This window comes from Bos grunniens, chromosome 3, assembly GCF_055505025.1.
Source record: "Bos grunniens cultivar Pamir isolate PY7600 chromosome 3, Bosgru_T2T1.0, whole genome shotgun sequence".
Classification (NCBI taxonomy): domain Eukaryota; kingdom Metazoa; phylum Chordata; class Mammalia; order Artiodactyla; family Bovidae; genus Bos; species Bos grunniens.
In genome coordinates this window covers 8,512,747-8,530,955 of record NC_141167.1, presented here as the reverse complement: position 1 = coordinate 8,530,955, position 18,209 = coordinate 8,512,747, and the positions used below count along the sequence as shown (strand labels likewise).

The 18,209-nt window shown below is 47.1% G+C and overlaps 1 protein-coding gene and 1 non-coding gene across 2 annotated transcripts in view; both read left to right on the top strand.

Moving 5' to 3' along the window:
* The window catches only part of INPP5D (inositol polyphosphate-5-phosphatase D), a 137,525-nt gene that overhangs the window by 58,648 nt on the left and 60,668 nt on the right, over positions 1-18,209 (top strand). Inside the window, exons 4-6 of the mRNA XM_086394204.1 lie at positions 1,530-1,704; positions 5,858-5,998; positions 15,083-15,170. Coding sequence (XP_086250330.1) covers positions 1,530-1,704; positions 5,858-5,998; positions 15,083-15,170 — 404 coding nt within the window. The remainder of the gene's footprint in view (positions 1-1,529; positions 1,705-5,857; positions 5,999-15,082; positions 15,171-18,209) is intronic.
* On the top strand, positions 4,801-4,873 carry TRNAG-ACC (transfer RNA glycine (anticodon ACC)). The gene has a single exon. It is a non-coding gene; the product is annotated as a tRNA-Gly (tRNA).

Here is an 18,209-nt window from a genome sequence, read left to right as displayed (position 1 = left end):
CCAGGTCCCAGGGCCTGGAACCAACAAGACCCCTAGGGGTCTCCCCACAAGGACAGACGAGACCAGAGGTGCCGAGGTCCCCGGCCTGGCTCCTCCTATGTCTGGCTGCTCCCAGCCGTCCATGGGGCGTCCTTTCCCCCACCTCTGCGGGCCAGCTTTCCATTACCTCCCTGGAGACCCACCTCGAGCAATTGCACAATGCCTCGGCGGCCTCACCAGAGGGCCAGCTCTGAATAGCCACCTGCTCCTGGAGGTGAGGCCCAGCCAGAGTGTGTTCAAAGGTGCTCAGGTCTGCAGGAGCTGAGGGGGACAGCTCACAGGCTGAGGCAGCTGTGTCCCTTCTCGCCTCCCCCGGCCCAGAAAGAGGTGCCCTCGGCTGTGACATAGCCAGAGATGACACATCCACCGTGAGTCTGGGGCCAGGGCTATGCCCGGGACTGCGTGGTGTCACCCAGCAGTACCCAGGAGTCCAGGCTGGGCCTTGACACTGAGATGCCATCCTGCTGAAATGCCCTCTGCATTTCCTCTCACACGCCACCCCATTTCTTCCCCTCTGGGCATGGTGGTCTAGAAAAAGACCCCAACACTAGAAAAAGGCCTCCCCGAAAGGACTGGAAAGAGAAACACAATCTCACTATGGCCGGCTTCCCTTCCCCAAGCAAGGCCCTGTTGGCTTGAAGTGGAGCCTCCCCACCCCCACCCCACTTTCCCTCCCCCACTCCAGCCCTCCCCCACCCCCGCCCCCACCCCAACCCCTGCCAGTGCAGTCCAAGGTGTCAGTCCCTGGGGGAGGTCTGTGGCCAGGCCCGTGGGGTAGCCATTCTGTGTGGGGAGAGCCTGGGACAAGATGTCACGGGCCCCAGGAGCTCAGGACTCACCCCTGCCCCCAATCTCTGCTACGTGCAGGAAGGAAGTTTTCCCCAGTGAGTGGGCAGGAGCCCCATCTCCCAAGCCAAGTTGGTCACTTGGGTGGAGGGAGCCCCTCCCTGTCTTCCATTGTCTCTGAGCGTCTGGAGGGATAGAGAAGGAAGGATGGGACTGGAAAGTCCAGTGCAAAGGGGGCCTGGGTGGGAGTGTGGCTGGGGCCTGCCTGCTCCCCGCCCCACTCCTCCTGTGATGGGCACCCAGCGTCAGCTGGTCCAGGGCCCCTGCTCTGCCCCACAGCCGGCTGTCCTGCTGAGCCGCTGAGGTGGCTGATTTCACCCATCCCAGGCCAGCAGCCCATCCCGGCACGGCCACCTTATCCCAGCGGGTGTTTGCAGAGCATCTCAATGGGACTCACTCTGTGCTGGGCCCCGGGTCAGAGACCACCAAGACCTGTCCTTGGTCAGCTCCCCCAGAGTCAGCTGGCAAGGGAGCAAGGACGGAAAGGGACAGAGTAGGCATAGGCAGGTCTGTGGCTGGGCGCCTGGCCTGGACCCCACGTGACGGGAGGGCGGGGAGATCACCAACAGAGGGCGTGGGGGGGTGGAGATGCTGAGGGAGGGTGCACTCGGCCCAGACGGCTGTCCTGTTCTTGTCTTGGGTAGAAGGGGCCGTGTCTCCACCCGAGTTGCCACCCAGAAACATCATCCCTTTACCTGCGGGGCCATGCGAGGCTAAGGAGGCCCCTGCTTCCACGGAGAACCCTCGAGCCGCCGAGGTTGGCCGGCCGAGCCTCTCGGAGACGTTGTTCCAGAGACTACAGACCATGGACACCAGTGGGTGAGTCTCCACCTGGTGGGCCCCACGACACCCAGGCAGCTCACCCTGTGCTTCCCTCCTGGGGGTGCCCCTTCCACCCCAGGACAGGGTGTCATGGAGCCCACTGGCCTCCCAATGGTGGGTCTCTAGTTCTCAGGGTGGCTCTGACCGAATGAGCACTGAATGGCTTTGCCCAGATGCTCCATGTCCACCAGGCCCCAGGGCAGGAGCTGATTCTGGAATGATGGACGATTCTCTGCCGCAAATGGCATGGGCCTGCTCCAGACTCAGGGGCCTAGGCTGTGATTCCCTGGCCGGGGCCTCCCATGAACTCACATGACATCTATTCCCATCCCAAACACCTCTCCCTGATTCACATGGTTCCAGCAGAGGAGATGCCTGCACTGCAGCCTGGACCTGCTCTGGGCCTCGTGCAAAGGTGGCCACCATCCTTGTCACCAGGAAACGGGCCAGAGCAACCGTCCATTGGTGGTGTGAGGTCTGCACAGCGTACTGCTCCTGTCTTTGTGGTGGAAAGTGTTATGGAAAGTGGAAAGTGTTCAGTCATGTCAGACTCTTTGTGACCCCATGGACTGTAGCCCGCCAGGCTCCTCTGTCCATGGGATTCTCCAGGCAAGGGTACTGGAGTGGGTTGCCATGCCCTCCTCCAGGGGATCTTCCTGACCCAGGGATCAAATCCAGGCCTCCTGCATTGCAGGCAGATTCTTTACCATCTGAGCCACCAGGGAAGCCTGTGTGGTGGAAGGTGTGAGATGCAGTCCTTTTACCAGCTTGTTTTACTTGCCCTGATCCAGGGTTCTCAGGATCTGGCCCCATGGGTGGCACCAGACTCGTCCATGTCAGTGAGGTCCCGCAGCTCCTTTGCCCCCTTGGCAGGCTCAGGCTGGATGATGCGAGGTGGCTGTATTGCCTGGGAAGGGTGTTGGTTATTTTGCCAGTCAGAGGCCCTGACTTTAGCACAGGCCAAAGGATGGCTTCCACAGGGCACTCTCTCTGAGGGGAACTGTGTCCCCAACACCCAGTACGTCACCTGCTTCGAGTCAGAGCTCCTAGATCTGTGTTCAGTGAGTGAATTAGCACACAGTCATTTCCACGTGTTAATCATTTCAAAACATTTATTTTGTTTCCTTATGAGAAAAAGTCCCCCCAAATAATATCCTATTGGCAGGGCTCATGCAACATCTCCAACTTGAAAGCTTCATTTATGACACCCAGGGCTGCTCCCCTGCCATCTGATTTGGCAAAATACAAAGGGAAGGCCTGAAGGAACGCACAAGCCGCTGGTTGCTAAGATACCTGGTTGCTATTTCCACCTTGACACATCCTCTAGTTCTTCTCCAGGCCTACCAGGCTGTAGTCTCTGCACCCTCCTGGAATTCCTCGCTCTATTTACCAAGAAGCTAAATATGCTCTAAATATGTCGATTCATTATCACGATCATCCTGATATATGTGTCTGCATAACAAATACTTATTAAAAGAGTCCATGCAGAGCCCATTGTTTTAGTTTCCTTGAGGTTTTAGGTGCCAAATGCAGTTCAGTCCCTGAGGAAATAGGCAAAGATGCTCAATGGTGTCCCTGCTGCCCATCTCCTCCTGACTCTTCGTGTGTTCTCCTAGCTGTATCTCCTTATCAGTCCCTCCTCTCTAGGGACATGTCTTCTTAAGGGACTCAGGGCCCTGTGGGGCAGGACGAAGTGTTCAGCCAAGCCTCCACGCGGCTCCTGAGATGGGGCGGAGGGGCCAGCTGAGGGCCAGTGAGCCCAGGAGGTGGCCCTCTTCGATGTGTTGTTGTTAGTTGCTAAGTCCTGTTCGACTCTTTTGTGACCCTTTTGTGACGGTCCACGTGGGCTGTAGACCATCAGGCTCCTCTGTCCTTGGGATTTCCCAGGCCAAAATACTGAAGTGGGTTGACATTTCCTTCTCCAGGGGATCCTCCCAGCCCAGGAATCAATCTAATGTCTCCTGCATTGCAGGCAGATTCTTTACCACTGAACCAGCTAGGAAGCCCTCTTTGGTGTAACTTCTCAGTTAACAGACAGCCTTGGAACTTTCCTAAAACTTCTGCTTAGAGATGGGCGTGTGCAGGTGGAACACACAGGAGGGACCATGGTGCCTGCCCTCAGTTCTCTTCTGGGCACAAAAAACTAAGATTCTGCCTTGTGGTTGCAAGTTAATCTATGTTGCTTGTGAAATAAATACTTTTGTACACAGAGGACTGCCTTTAGATTATTCTTAATTATAAGACAAACTACACAGTCTTTTGTGCAAGCTAATTTGATCTAATCAGTTAGATCATAGTTAATACAAGGTTTGGTTTGTGGTTTAGTCACTAAGTCGTGTCCGACTCTTGTGACCCCATGGACTGTAGCCTGCCAGGCTCCTCTGTCCATGGGATTCTCCAGGCAAGAATACTGGAGTGGGTTGCCATTTCCTTCTCCAGGGGATCTTCCTGACCCAGGAATCTAACTCAGGTCTCCTGCACTGCAGGCAGATTCTTTACCAACTGGGCTATGAGGGAAGCCCGACTACTGAGTAAAATCAACTTTCTCTGATAAACAGAGTCTACATCTTTATGTCAACACTTTTTGACAAGAGTTTTAACAGACATACCTTCCTAAAGCAAATTCTGATGATCTCAAAGTTACAAGTCAACAGGCATGAAAACTGTTAAAGTCTTAATGCTATAGGAGAGATTTGTCCTTTTTAGTAAACCAGACTGAGGCGGAAACTGGATCAAGACTCAGAATGAGTATAGGTTAAACTTAAATATTATGAAGACTGGTATGTGAATAGTTACTAACTTAAATAAGTCAAAATGGCTAATCCACATCTTTTCAATCTTAAGAGCAACAACCTTTCATTCTTTTCAGGATCCTACAGAAAAAAAAAACCTATAACCTCTAGTCTCACCTTGATTGCATGTCAAGGCTGGAGCACAGCTATTTAAGGCTTGTATGAATTTTTTCACACATGTAAATCGACGTCCTTAAGCCCCTCCCCCACCCCACTCCATTTCCTTGGTTGTGGAATAGGAATAATAGTAATATCTGCCTCATAACATTGATTTGAGGATTAAAGGAGAAAATGAGGGCCTTCCCTGGTGCTCCAGTGGCTAAGACTATGTGCTACCAATGCAGAGGGCCCAGGTTCGATCCCTGGTCAGGGAACTAGATCCCACATACTGCACCTAAGAACCCACATGCCAAAAGTAAAGATCCCGAGTGCTGCAACTAAGACCTGGCATAGTCAGATAAATATATAATTTTTTTTTTTAAAAAGGAAAATGAACATAACATGGTAAACAGAGTGACTAGTATGGTATGTTCAGGGCATACTTGCTGTGATTACAATGTTCATTATTATAGGAACAAAAATTCAATTTTTAAAAATTATCCAGAAAAAAAACCAGTACTGGGAGATGGAATGTAGAGGTGTGATCAGCCTCGGGGGTGGCCCTGGTGTGATGAGGCCTGGGCTCTGCCTCTGCTGGGCTGTCCTGTGCAAGGATGGGTCCTGACTCAGGCCCCTGTGCTTCATCCAGAAGCTGAAAGGGACTGGGAGCAGGGGTTGGAGCTGTGAAGGCCCAGCACCTAGGCTGTCACACTACCATACCCCCAGCCCCATCACTCATCACAGAGACTCCCCTCAGAGCCTCAGATGACCGGGAACCTCCTTGACACAGAGCTCCAAGTGGCCTTTGGCCATGAACTTGGGAGTTGGTCTGTGAGCTGGAGCTATTTGCCTTCTCTAGACTAGAGCATCCCTCAGCCCTTAGATTCTGTCTTTAGGAATAGATGAAGCAGGAAAGCAAGTCCTCTGTACATTTTCAGAGCTCTTCTGTCTCCTTATCAAAGGATAAAGATTCCTATCCCCAGCCAGTAGAGTATGGCTCCCACCCACGTACCAGAAAAGCCTTTATGGGTGGGTTAAGAGGGAGCCTGCATATGGGCCCTTTATGCTTGTCTGACCTGTTCTCCATCCCTTCACTGAGACCCAGGGAGCCTGTCCAGGTGCAGGAAACGGTTCTCCTGTTGGCGTGTCTCAGCTGCAGGCTCTGAGAATACACAGTTCTTCTTCTACCTGTTACTGTTGGTGTCTATGGCTAAAGGAACAGAAAAAACATGTTGTCATTTCTACTTTTTTCCCCTCAGGATTCCAGAAGAGCATCTGAAAGCCATCCAAGATTATTTAAGCACTCAGCTCTCCCTGGACTCTGATTTTGTCAAGTCGGGCTCCAGCAGTCTCCCTCACTTGAAGAAACTGACCGCGCTCCTCTGCAAAGAGCTCTATGGGTAATGGCTGCCCAGTGGGGGTGGGAGGGGGGCAGACAGCGGACCAGGAACCAGCTCAGTAGGGTGATCCCCGAACTTGGCTCAGCTGTCACTTGGGATAATTGAGCAGTCAGTGGGACTTAGAAATCTGTGGTTGCTGGAGGTTTTGTTTTCATGGTATTTGAACTTGGTGGTGGCTGCGTTTAAAAAAAAAGAAAGAAAGTTAATTTGAGGCCAGTTGCCATGGGAAGGGTGGGCGGAAGTACACTGCCAGCCCTTCCACACTTGCTCAGGATGCGGGGGTTAAGGCTTTTGCTGCTTCTTGTCCTTCTTGCTGCAGCCAGCACATTTGATAAGCACATAAGGTCACCAAGGGGAGATAAAGTCAGCCCTTTAGTGTGTGGGTGGCGATGGCCCAAGATTGCAGTGGTGGCAGGTTTTTAAAGTGAGCCGATTGGCCAAAATGCCAGTGTTCTGCAAGTGAATTCACTGAAGGATGGATTGGTAAAAATTCCAATTCCTTTCCGTGTTTTAATTTCATTACCATTAAAATTAACAGGGAAGGACAGGGAAGCCTGGCATGCTGCCATCCATGGGGGTCAAAGAGTCAGACACAAATTAGCAACTGAAAAAACAAAAATTTCTTAATTATTGGGAACAAAATTAAGGCTGATATGCTATCTGAAGAACTGACCAAAAAATTACTTTAAATACTTGAAAAAATGGACAATAACATTTCAAAGCATCTGAAAGAAATTACAAAGACCCAAAACAATCCCATGGCAAATGAAAGGTCAGCATTTTGGTTGGAAAAATAGCATTTCATGGGGGTGAGGTTTTATCAGCCTCTACTTTGTGTTTTATTACATAAACATCAGTTTCAAAATTCTTTTGTCAATTTCTCTGGTGCCCTATCTATCTTCACTTAGTTAATATGCAAAAAAGAATCTTTCATCATCAGTAATCAAATTGAACCTTCCTTTTAAAAGGCTCTTAAAAGCACAGTCAGTACATTTGGTAAATTCAGCAAATAATTTCTTTGACAAATTGAGCACTCATCAAATTGCCCAGTCAGGTTTCAGTTCAATGAATTGGCTTTCAACTAATGCAGTTTCAGCCTTTGGACCCAGAGCCATCATTTTTGTAGATTTCCACGGAAAGCTATTTCTCCATATGATGCTGTTGTTATAAATTGTTTATTACTAGGAAACACACACAAACACATGGCACTTCCTTTTTAAGAAGCACGATTTCATGATGGCTGGTAGCAAGCTTGTATTTCTGCTCCAGTGGAGATCCTGTCCTTTGCTGCTTCCTTGTCCAGGAGGAGCTGTACCTTTCAGTGTCTCCATAAGCTTCATGTAGCCATTCAGCACCTTTGCCCAACACTGCTGTGCTCCCTGGGCTTTCCTAGAATCTAGGTCACCTCACCTTTGTGGTGCCAGCAGCTTCCTGAACTCGGCTAGCTCTCTAGGTTTCCACTCCTTTATTTACTGGAGAGTTAACTTCGAGTTAGAAGCAGAGACACTGTGATGTTCTAAATCCTGTACCTCCATTTGTTTGTCTTCGCTTCATGAGCAAAGTGATAGTCAGGCTTGGAGATGCAATTAGGGATGGAATTTTAGAAAATCTGAGGAACCAGGTGGCACTATGGTGAGAATCCATCTGCCAATGCAGGAGACACAAGAGATGCGGGTTCAATCCCTGATTGGAGAATATCCCCTGGAGGAAGAAATAGCAACCCATTCCAGTATTCTTGCCTGGGAAATCCCATGGACAGAGGAGTCTGGAGGGCTTCCGTCCATGCGGTCGCAAAGAGTCAGACACGACTGAGCGACTAAACAACAACCCGTGTGCTATCTGGCAACACTGGCAGGAACCACATCACCAGGCCTCCCAAGGCCAGGTGGAGATTTTCAGCATGGTGCTGTAATCTGAGTCAGGGCTTTGGAGACTGGATCTTAGTAGGCAGACCGAAAGCAGCAGACAGCTGGGAGCTGCTGTGATGTAAGGCTGGCCCACAAGAAAGGAAGTCAGAGGAGGCAGGGATTTGCTTTGCATTCTGCCGAGTCCTGGGTTTGGACAGGTATGTTCCTGGCATACAGGAACAGCTGATAGATATTTGTTAAATGACCTAATGGTTGGGCGCTGAGAGCTGGTGTGCTCTGGGCGGGAGTGGATTGGTGGAGCTGGCAGATGGATGTAGGTCAGGGGAAGGCCAATCAAGGGTCATCCCTAGATCTTTGGTGCAAGAAGCTGAGTGGTGCGTGATGCAGTTACTCAGATGGGGAAAGTCAAGGAGGAAAGGGTTGAGGAGGATCATCTTTGTCTGAACTGCCATTGGCTTGAGGCGCTGTTAGACATCAATCAATCAAGGACTTAGTTCTAGAAGTTAGATCCCAGGAGACCTCAGGGGTAAGGGTATATACATCTGGGAGTCATCGGCGTGCAGTGGGCACTTGAAGCTGGGAAACACCTGGGGTAGGTCCTCACAGCGGGGAGTGCACGCAGAGGGGAAGAGGGCAGGGGCAGATACTGAGGTGGGTGGAGGAGAAGGACCTGGAACCAGGGGTTGAGGATGGAGCCTCAGGTAGCAGGTCTGTCTGCTCAGACCACCTGGCCCAACACAGACACCGGGGTGAGGATGGGAAGGTCACAGAGAACTAAGGAGCGAGAAACAGTGCAAGAGCCTCCCCCGCAAAAATGTCATTGCGATGCCATTGCCTGCAACTGAAAGAGCCTCCGCAACACAAAGGCCCTAGGGAGATTCGTAACCCTAAGTTAGATCATCTGGAACCAGACAAACTTTTACAGAGAAAGAGAGCAAAAAGTTAAGTCTCCAGAGTCTGGAAATGCTTGATAACTCCTGAAATGGAGAAACAAGAAGAATCATAAGTAGGATTTTAAAATAACAGGTCAAAGTGTGGGAGAGGGTGTTTTATCAGTTAAGTAAGAATTTTAATAAAGAAACCAACCAACCAGACAAAAATACCTCATCATCATTATAACTGCTTCTTTGGAGGCCATAAAATAAATCCACAGTTCTCAAAGCAAATTTATAAAACAAATCACAAAACAGAGCAGTGTCAGGGAAGCATATACACACACAGACACACACACACACATATATAACAAGGGAGGACTAGATAAGCCCCTGCAAAGAATGTGTGGTTAAAAAAACAATAGTCTTTGGAAAGAGGGCATAGGGATTCAACTTATAGCTGGTAGGGCAGGCTCTCTAAGAAGCAGGGAAAAAAATGATGCTTATCTGATAACTAAATATATTTTAAAAAAAAAGTTTTCAGGCTTATAAAGGAGCTAAATCCAGGTATTGAGAAGCCTTATAATGATCCAGTCACAGAACAACCAAACAGGAGTACTGTAACCTCTTTTTACAATCTTCTAAGCCACTAGCAATGGCACCCCACTCCAATACTCTTGCCTGGAAAATCCCATGGACGGAGGAGCCTGGTGGGCTGCAGTCCATGGGGTCTCGAAGAGTCGGACATGGCTGAGTGACTTCACTTTCACTTTTCACTTTCATGCACTGGAGGAGGAAATGGCAACCCACTCCAGTGTTCTTGCCTGGAGAATCCCAGGGACCGGGGAGCCTGGTGGGCTGCCGTCTATGGGATCGAACAGAGTCGGACACGACTGAAGCGACTTAGCAGCAGCAGCAGCAGCAAGCCACTAGCAAAGATGAATTCAGAAAGTAATTACGAATAGCACCATTACTTTTCAAAATTACGATACTTAATATTTTTCAAACTCTTTGATGACATGATAAAAATGCTGAAGCAGCATCTCCAAGAAGACTACTGATTTCTCCTTGGGATTAACTCAACATAGATATCCTTCAAAAGCCTAAGGAGTCTTCGCCAATTTAAAAAAATTGGTAAAAATGTACTAATCACATGCCTTCCCTTCAAAAAGTTTCCAAGAATTTTTTTTCCAGAAATGTTAGTGTGCTGGTGATCCTAAAAATAAGAACCCAGCAGCCTACTGAGCAGCTGGATATGAATACACCCAAAACAGAAGTGTCCATTCTGTGTTCCCAGAACACAGAATGATGATGAAAATAGAGATAACAAAACTAGCCACAACCATCTGGGTGCTTTTAGACCATCTCCTAAATCACAGTTGAATTAAGGAAGGCACTTCATGCAATGATAGCCTGCCTGGCAGAGGTTTGGGAACCCAGAGGAATCAAGCCTCTGTATATCAGAAAGTTCTGATATACAGAAAGTTCTGATGTACAGAGTGTTTGCAGCCAAAACACTACTTGGAGGAAAAGCCAAAGATTTAAATGCTCTGTTACAGAAACGGGGTGGGGGTAGAATGATAAGTGAAACACACAAACTTAATCCAGGCTCTAGTCTCCTGAAGGCATCATGGGCCACATCCTGATTGCATAGATACTGCCACAGTCAAGCAAAGTACTGGAAACAGTAATCTGTTCAATATTTGTGAGTAAAGATTGAATGTGTGCCAACTATGAGCCAGGGCTTCCCAGGCGGTGCTAGTGGTAAAGAACTCACCTGCCAATGCAGGAGACATAGAGACTTGGATTCGATTCCTGGGTTGGTAAGATCCCCTGGAGGAAAGCATGGCAGCCTACTCCAGTGTTCATGCTTGGAGAATCCCATGGACAGAGGAGCCTGGCGGGCTACGGTCGATAGGGTCGCAAAGAGTCAGATCCCACCGGATTGACACACGCTACCAAGAGCCAGATACTGTTCCAAGGGCTAGAGATACAGTAGTGAACCAAACAAGGTCTTTAAGAAATCTCTGTTAAGTGAATGAATAGTAACAACAAGTGGAAAGTAAAAGAACAAGGGGGAAATAATTTAAAAAAATAATAAATTAAGAAAAAAGTCAAGGAAATTTTTAAAATTAGAAATGTAGGAGATTTAATAATTTGCATTAAAGATTTACAAGTCATAAAGAATACAATAACATAGCTGCAAATCTTCAAATTATAATTAAATGTAATAAATATTTAATGTGAAATATGAAACATAAAAATTACTGTGCATGCTCTACTTTGAACTTTAACAAGGAATAATAACCATAATTTATAAATTATTCGGGAATGACAAAAATCACCTAATTCAATATTCAAGAAAAGTAGAATTCCAAACCAGAAACCTAATCAAGGTAATAGCCTAAAATAATAAACTATATCCAGTTTCACTTATTAATGTAAGTATATAACATGTCAGTAATATTCTAGCAAATATAATTTAGTGGTATGAAAAATGTAGGCTTTATCTAAGAAATCATTCCAAAATCGAATCAAAATAAAACATTGTAATTTAGCAGTAGGTTCAGTTCAGTTCAGTCGCTCAGTCGTGTCCAACTCTTTGCGACCCCATGAATCGCAGCACCCCAGGCCTCCCTGTCCATCACCAACTTCCGGAGTTCACCCAAACTCATGTGCATTGAGTCGGTGATGCCATCCAGCCATCTCATCCTCTGTCGTCCCCTTCTCCTCCAGCCCCCAATCCCTCCCAGCATCAGGGTCTTTTCCAATGAGTCAACTCTTCGCATGAGGTGGCCAAAGTATTGGAGTTTCAGCCTCAGCATCAGTCCTTCCAATGCAGTAGGTTAAAAATAAAGAAATCATTTGCATAGGTGTCCTAATAGACCTGATAAAAGTAATTTCTAATTTTTAAAAATCACTTTTTAAAAAGGAATAGAGGGATACTTCCTTAACAATGCAATATGTGTCAAATATAAAACCAATTACACTTGACAGGCAAACATTAAAATCGTTCCATTAAACATTTTAACAAAAGAAAAAGAAACTGCATGAGAAATTTTTGCTAAAGCAAAAAGAAGCAAAAAATTGGAGAAGAAAAAATTAAGAAAACAACGAAGGATCAGAACACTCTTTCTGAGTCTGCAGATCTGGACTGAGAGAACGTTGGATGTTCTAGCTGGAAACTGAATGGGAATCTTGGGGAAACTGACCATCTCTCTGAGACCAAGGGGGCTTCCCTGGTAGCTCAGCTGGTAAAGAATCCGCCTGCAATGCAGGAGACCTGGGTTTGATCCCTGGGTTGGGAAGATCCCCTGGAGAAGGGAAAGGCTGCCCACTCCAGTATTCTGGCCTGGAGGATTCCATGGACTGTATAGTCCTTGGGGTCGCAAAGAATCAGACACGACTGAGTGACTTTCACTTTCAGAGACCAAGGTGGGCCCAATCTTTACTCCTCATCTTCCCTTGAGCTGGTGACCTGAAACTGAGACAAGCTGAGTCTCAGAGACCCTGCTGATGGTAACTTCCTTGGACAAATCCTTTCTGTATTGTAATTTCAGTGCTCAAGTCTTTCAACTCAAGTCCTTCTGTGTCATTGGTCATTCTGACCCTAACCAACATCTCCAGACACATCTGAAAGCCAGATTTCTCAAAATTTTACCCAATACAGAGAAATACAGAGAATATTTGGAAATACAGAGAATAACAGCATTATTCTCAGAAAATTCTAAAGATTCAGTTTGTGTATATGTACTTGTGTGTTTTTAAAATGCCATTTTTAAAAAGGAGAACAGTGAGGGAGATCTGTTTGATGTTAAAACACGTTCCGAATTAGTGCTTTAGAATTTTTTTTTGGCCTAGAATTCTTTAATGAAGTGATAGTTTAAAGGGAATACCATCATGTGAACTGAGCAGCTCTGGTGGAGGTGGGATAGAAACCAAGAACCCTGTCTGCCCAGCTCTTCCCCCTTTTTCCCTGGGCCAGTTACCTGCCCCCACCCTGTCCTTGGCTCCCAGAGGAGTCCCCAGGGTGACCGATCAAAGTCAGTAGACTGCAACACCATCCTTGCAACAGAGAGATGTGTCAGCGTGTGAACATGGCATTGTCTAGTACATGAGGAGCTCCAGAGTTTTTGTTGAATGAGTGGTACAGATTCTGGCAAGAAATTCTATCATATCTGAGATGGGCTTGTGCAAGGAACTAGTTCAAAAGAACTGTGGAAAAAAAAGAGCAAGTGCAGTTGAGTGACAATGAATAGCAATACGGAAAAAGGTGAACTTATTTCCACCACGTATTTTTTTAAAAATTTCATATGAAGTAAGGAATTAAAAAGATATGACAACAACCCTCCAAAACCTTGTTTATAACATAGCTTTTAAAAGAGTGAGAAACTGATTTAAATGAGCAACTAATTACTCACAAGTAAATACCAATGACAAATTTTTAACTAAGGTAAGCCAAAAAATTTCCAAAGAAAAGATGAAAAATAGAGCAATAAAAAGCTATAAAGCATTTTATAATAAAATCTAGCCTACCTAGGATGAAAACAACAGAATGGGAGGGGGGGGAACCCACAACACATAGATTAAATAAAAATCAAGGCAATAAGTAGTTTATGCCAATGTATAAAAATAGCAACAAAATTCCAAAAATAGCAACAAAATTCCCACCAGAAGACCGACAATGGACATGAAATTTCTAGGGAGAGAAATACAGTAAAAACCAACCACACAGAAAAACACTTAGACATTAGAAGTTGAAGATATGCAAATCAGTCCATCAGTACTGAAATGCACTGTTATGTCCACTGAAAGAGAGAGAGGAGAGAACTACAGAATTCAGATAGCACAGATGATGAGCAGGCTGGAATAGTGCCCAAAGCCACCATCACTCAAGGGCTTAGCAATACTGATCAAGAGCCATCATCTCTGGTTGCCTTGAAACTGTAATTGAAAATAAGTAAAGAAGAAAGAGCTAGGACATGGAAGCACCCTGGGTGTTCATCGACAGATGAAGGGATAAAGAAGTTTTGGTACATATACACGGTGGACTATTACTCAGCCACAAAAAGGAACCCCTTTGACTCAGGTCAAATGAGGTGGATAAACCCAGAGCCTATTGTACAGAGTGAAGTAAGTCAGAAAGAGAAAGACAAATATGAATACATGTGTATGGAATCTGGAAAGCTGGTACTGACAAACCTATCTGCAGGGCAGCAGTGGAGATGCAGACATGAGGAAGAGACTTGTGGGCACAGTGAGGGAAGGAGGCGGGGGGCGGAAGGAGAGAGCAGCAGGGAAACATACGTCACTGCATGTAAAACTAGATAGCCCGTGGAAATTCGCTGTGTGACACAGGGAGCTCAAATCCAGAGCTCCGTGACAACCTAGAGGGGTGGGATGGGGTGGGAGGTGGGAGGGAGGTTCAGGAGGGAGGGGACATACACATACCTTCGCCTAGTCCATGTCGAAATGTGGCAGAAACCAACACAATATTGTAAAGCAATTATCCTCCAATTAAAAAGAATTTTTTAAGTTGAAAAATAAAGCGTTATGAACAAAGCTGTTCACAGCAGCCTTTACTTATAGTTACCAAAATCTCAAAATAACCCAAATATCTAGCAATTGATTTTGGCACATTTACTTGATAGAATATTTGGAAGCCACTAAGAATGTTAAATGTATAAAAAACATGAACAGTTTTTGATGAAATAACAGATGAAAAATAGAACTCAAAATTGTCTGCTCACCCCGTCCAAAGCAATGGGAAAATAGAAGATGAGATGGGAACAGAGAATCAATAAGTCTTGGTATTGTCAGCGAGTCAGACAATGACAGACCTCCCTGGGGCGTCCACCTCAGCTGCTAGGAGGGGATTTGAACCAGAAAGCACAGACTGCCCCCACCAGAAGCCCCTGGGGCACAAAATTAAAATGCAGATTCCAGACCAAATCAGGTTGGGGCCCAGACATTTGTATTTTTAACACTCAGAGAGGGTGTGATTCTTATAAACACTCAAGTTGGGGACCATGGATTACTAAATTATTTCTAAGTCGTTTTGGGTTGCTCGATTCAGAGTTTCTACAGGCTTACGCAGCTGAGTGTGGCTAAACAGAGGTGAACCAGATTTCTGCATCACGGCTCCAGTGCGGGACTGGTGGGGGACAGGCAGGAGTGGGGGGGCTCTGGCAGGCCTGGATCTTTGCCTGGGCTTGCCCTTCTGCGAAGGATCTCTGCCTCTGCCAGAGTGGGTGTGGGCACCCCGCGTGTCCAGCTGGAGCCCGTGCGCGATGCTGCGCTGGTCCTCACTAACGCTTGCCCTTCACCCTGTCCCCCGCCCCCAGCGAAGTCATCCGGGCCCTCCCTACCCTGGAATCTCTGCAGAGGCTGTTTGACCAGCAGCTCTCCCCCGGCCTGCGTCCACGGCCTCAGGTAAAGACGTTGGGAGCTGATGAAACAGGTGTGGGAGGGGCCTGGGGGGGTAGTTGGGGGGAGGTGGGGAGAATAGGAAATCCATGTCCCAGGGACTTTGCTGGAACCCCACCTCTAGGGCGAAGGAACTTCAGGATCCTGCCCCTCAGTCAGGTTTATGCCTCCCGCCCCCGCTGAATTTTGATTTGAGGAACTGCCAGCAAAACTCCTTATTAGTGCTGAATAAAGGAGACAAGGCAGCTCCTTTTCTCATCAGAAACTGACAAAAACTGGAGGTGCCTAATGGTTTGGTCCCACCTCTTACCCCAGGAAGAGCAGGTGAAGGTGGGCCCCCTGAGACACACAGACAGACACACACACACATACACACACACACTGGGAGCCAAGACCTGCCAAGTTGCCTGTGTCACAGAAAGTGTCCCCAGCAAAGCTAAAAACAGAATTAACATGTTTAAAAGGCAAACCCTACCACCCATGATTAAGTAAAAGCAACCAAAATTTTTAAATGGGGAGAGGATTTTAAAAGGCTGTTTTACTGAAGAGGGACTGGGAATTGCCAGGATACCCTTGAAGAGATGTTAGTAACACCTCATTAGTAGCCAAAAATGAGCTGCAAAGCTCTGCTTGCCTCTCCGATGGGCAAATTTGATTGGTGAAGTCAGGACTTGGCTCCAACACAGAGGTCAGGACTCATGGGTTCATCGCTCACAGTTGTGAGTGCAGATGGGTTTTTGAAATGCAGTTTAGCCATTTGCATGAAAATGTTAAATGCTCAGCATCTTGCAAGCAAGCCAATTACCTGTAGGCAGCTGCCTTAGGGTCTACACATTTGCACAGTTGGCAAAGGTGTTTATTGTAGCTTTGTCTCTAAAAGCAAGAAGTAGGATGCAGAATTCTGAACTAAGGTGGATGCATGGATGTAGAAAGATCTTCAAGGTATACTGTCGGGTGGAAAAAGCAAACTAGGGTGTAAGTCTACACATGGAAACTGTACCAGGCGTGTTTATCCCCAAAAAGCTCCTCTGGTCACCACAAGGAGGGGATGGAATGGAGTCGAAGCGACCTGGGTCACGTTTGCCCAGATGGTTTTTTGGAGTTTTTTTTTTTACTGAGAAAATGTTTTTGTATTCTGTTTGTACAACTTAAAAATTCATCAGGGGAAAAAAAAGGCAAGCAAAATGTACCTCAAGTGAAGGATGTGCTCGTTTCTGGGAAAGTAAAAGCGAATCTTGACAAAACAGGAGCCCTACCAGACAGTAAAATTTAAATAGTTTGACTATAGCAACACACACCCAAACCTTTGAAGTCAATTAGAAGAGGGAGAAGCTTCCAGATAATCTGAGAGCAGTCATGCCCCAGCGTGCTGCCCTGCGTGTCACGGCCACCGCGTTTCCATTCGGTGGCAGGTTGGAGTGGCAACAGGATGGGGGTGACGTCAGGATGTAGAGAAAGGGTTCTGGTTGCCACCCTCCTGTCTGAGACCCTGACTTGAAAAACCAGAGACTGTGTTGATGCCTTCAGAAATTTCACAAATGGAAAAGGGAGTTCGGAGGCCGCCCGGGGTATAGGAAAGAACCCTGAGCTGTACATCAGAAACATCCAAGTTCAATAGATGACTATGCCCCCACCTTCGCTTTCCTCATCTGTGAAATGGGCATAGTTCTATCTGCCACTGCAGGGTTATGTGAGGGAGTAAGTGAAACTGCCTGGGTGGCACATCTGGAGGTGGCAGCCTCTTACCAGCACAAGGCCCTTTCCCTTAGGTCAGCGAGACAGGATGGGGACCCCTGCATGGAGTGTATCTGAGAAACTGCTGGGAGGTGCAAAGTGCAGCATTAGCAAAATGTGAGGTTTGGGGAGAGCCCTGGGTCTGCCCTACGTGAGAATGGAGAGTTGCTAACCTTGGAGCCCACATCTTCTGAAGTTCAACTGAAAAGCACAGTGAAATAATGGGTCAGCTTCTGTAAAGCCACAGGTGGCACTCAGATCAGTTTGCCCACATTGAGGCTGAGTTGTGAATTTTGACCTCAGCCTCAATGCTAGTGACATTTGGAGCTGGAGCATTTTCTGTCATGGGGGACTGTTCTGTACAGTGTAGCATGTTAACACTTCCTGGCCTCTGCCCACTAGATATCCTTAGCATCCCCCAGTTTTGACAACCCCAAAATGTTCCAGACCTTATCAGATGTCCCCAGAGGTCAAGAGCTCCACCAGTTGAGACCCAGTGACCCAAATCTCAGGTCAACACCAACAGTGTGACTTTGGACAACTGACTCACCACTCTGACTCAATGTCCCCATCTGAAAACCAAGGACTGGAAGAGTCAATAGATGAGAAGTGTAGATGAGCGCATGTATCTTAAACATGCCAGGCAGAGCATGCCCACCATCTCACGGTCATGTGCATTCAGTTCAGTTCAGTCACTCAGTTGTGTCCAGCTCTTTGCGACCTCATGAACCGCAGCACACCAAGCTTCCCTGTCCATCACCAACTCCTGGAGCTTGCTCAAACTCATGTCCATCGAGTCAGTGATGCTATTCAACCATCTCATCCTCTGTCGTCCCCTTCTCCTCCTGCCTTCAATCTTTCCCAGCATCAGGGTCTTTTCCAATGAGTCGGCTCTTTGCATCAGGTGTCCAAAGTATTGGAGTTTCAGCTTCAATATCAGTCCCTCCAATGAATATTCAGGACTGATTTCCTTTAGGATGGGCTGGTTGAATCTCCTTGCAGATCAAGGGACTCTCAAGAGTTTCCTCCAACACCACAGTTCAAAAGCATCAATTCTTTGGCGCTCAGCTTTCTTTATAGTCCAACTCTCACATCCATACATGACTACTGGAAAAACCATAGCTTTGACTAGACAGACCTTTGTTGGCAAAGTAATGTCTCTGCTTGTTAATATGTTGTCTAGGATGGTCATAGCTTTTCTTCCAAGGAGCAAGCGTCTTTTAATTTCATGGCTGCAGTCACCATCTGCAGTGATTTTGGAGCCCCCCAAAATAGGGTCTATCACTGTTTCCATTGTTTCCCCATCTATTT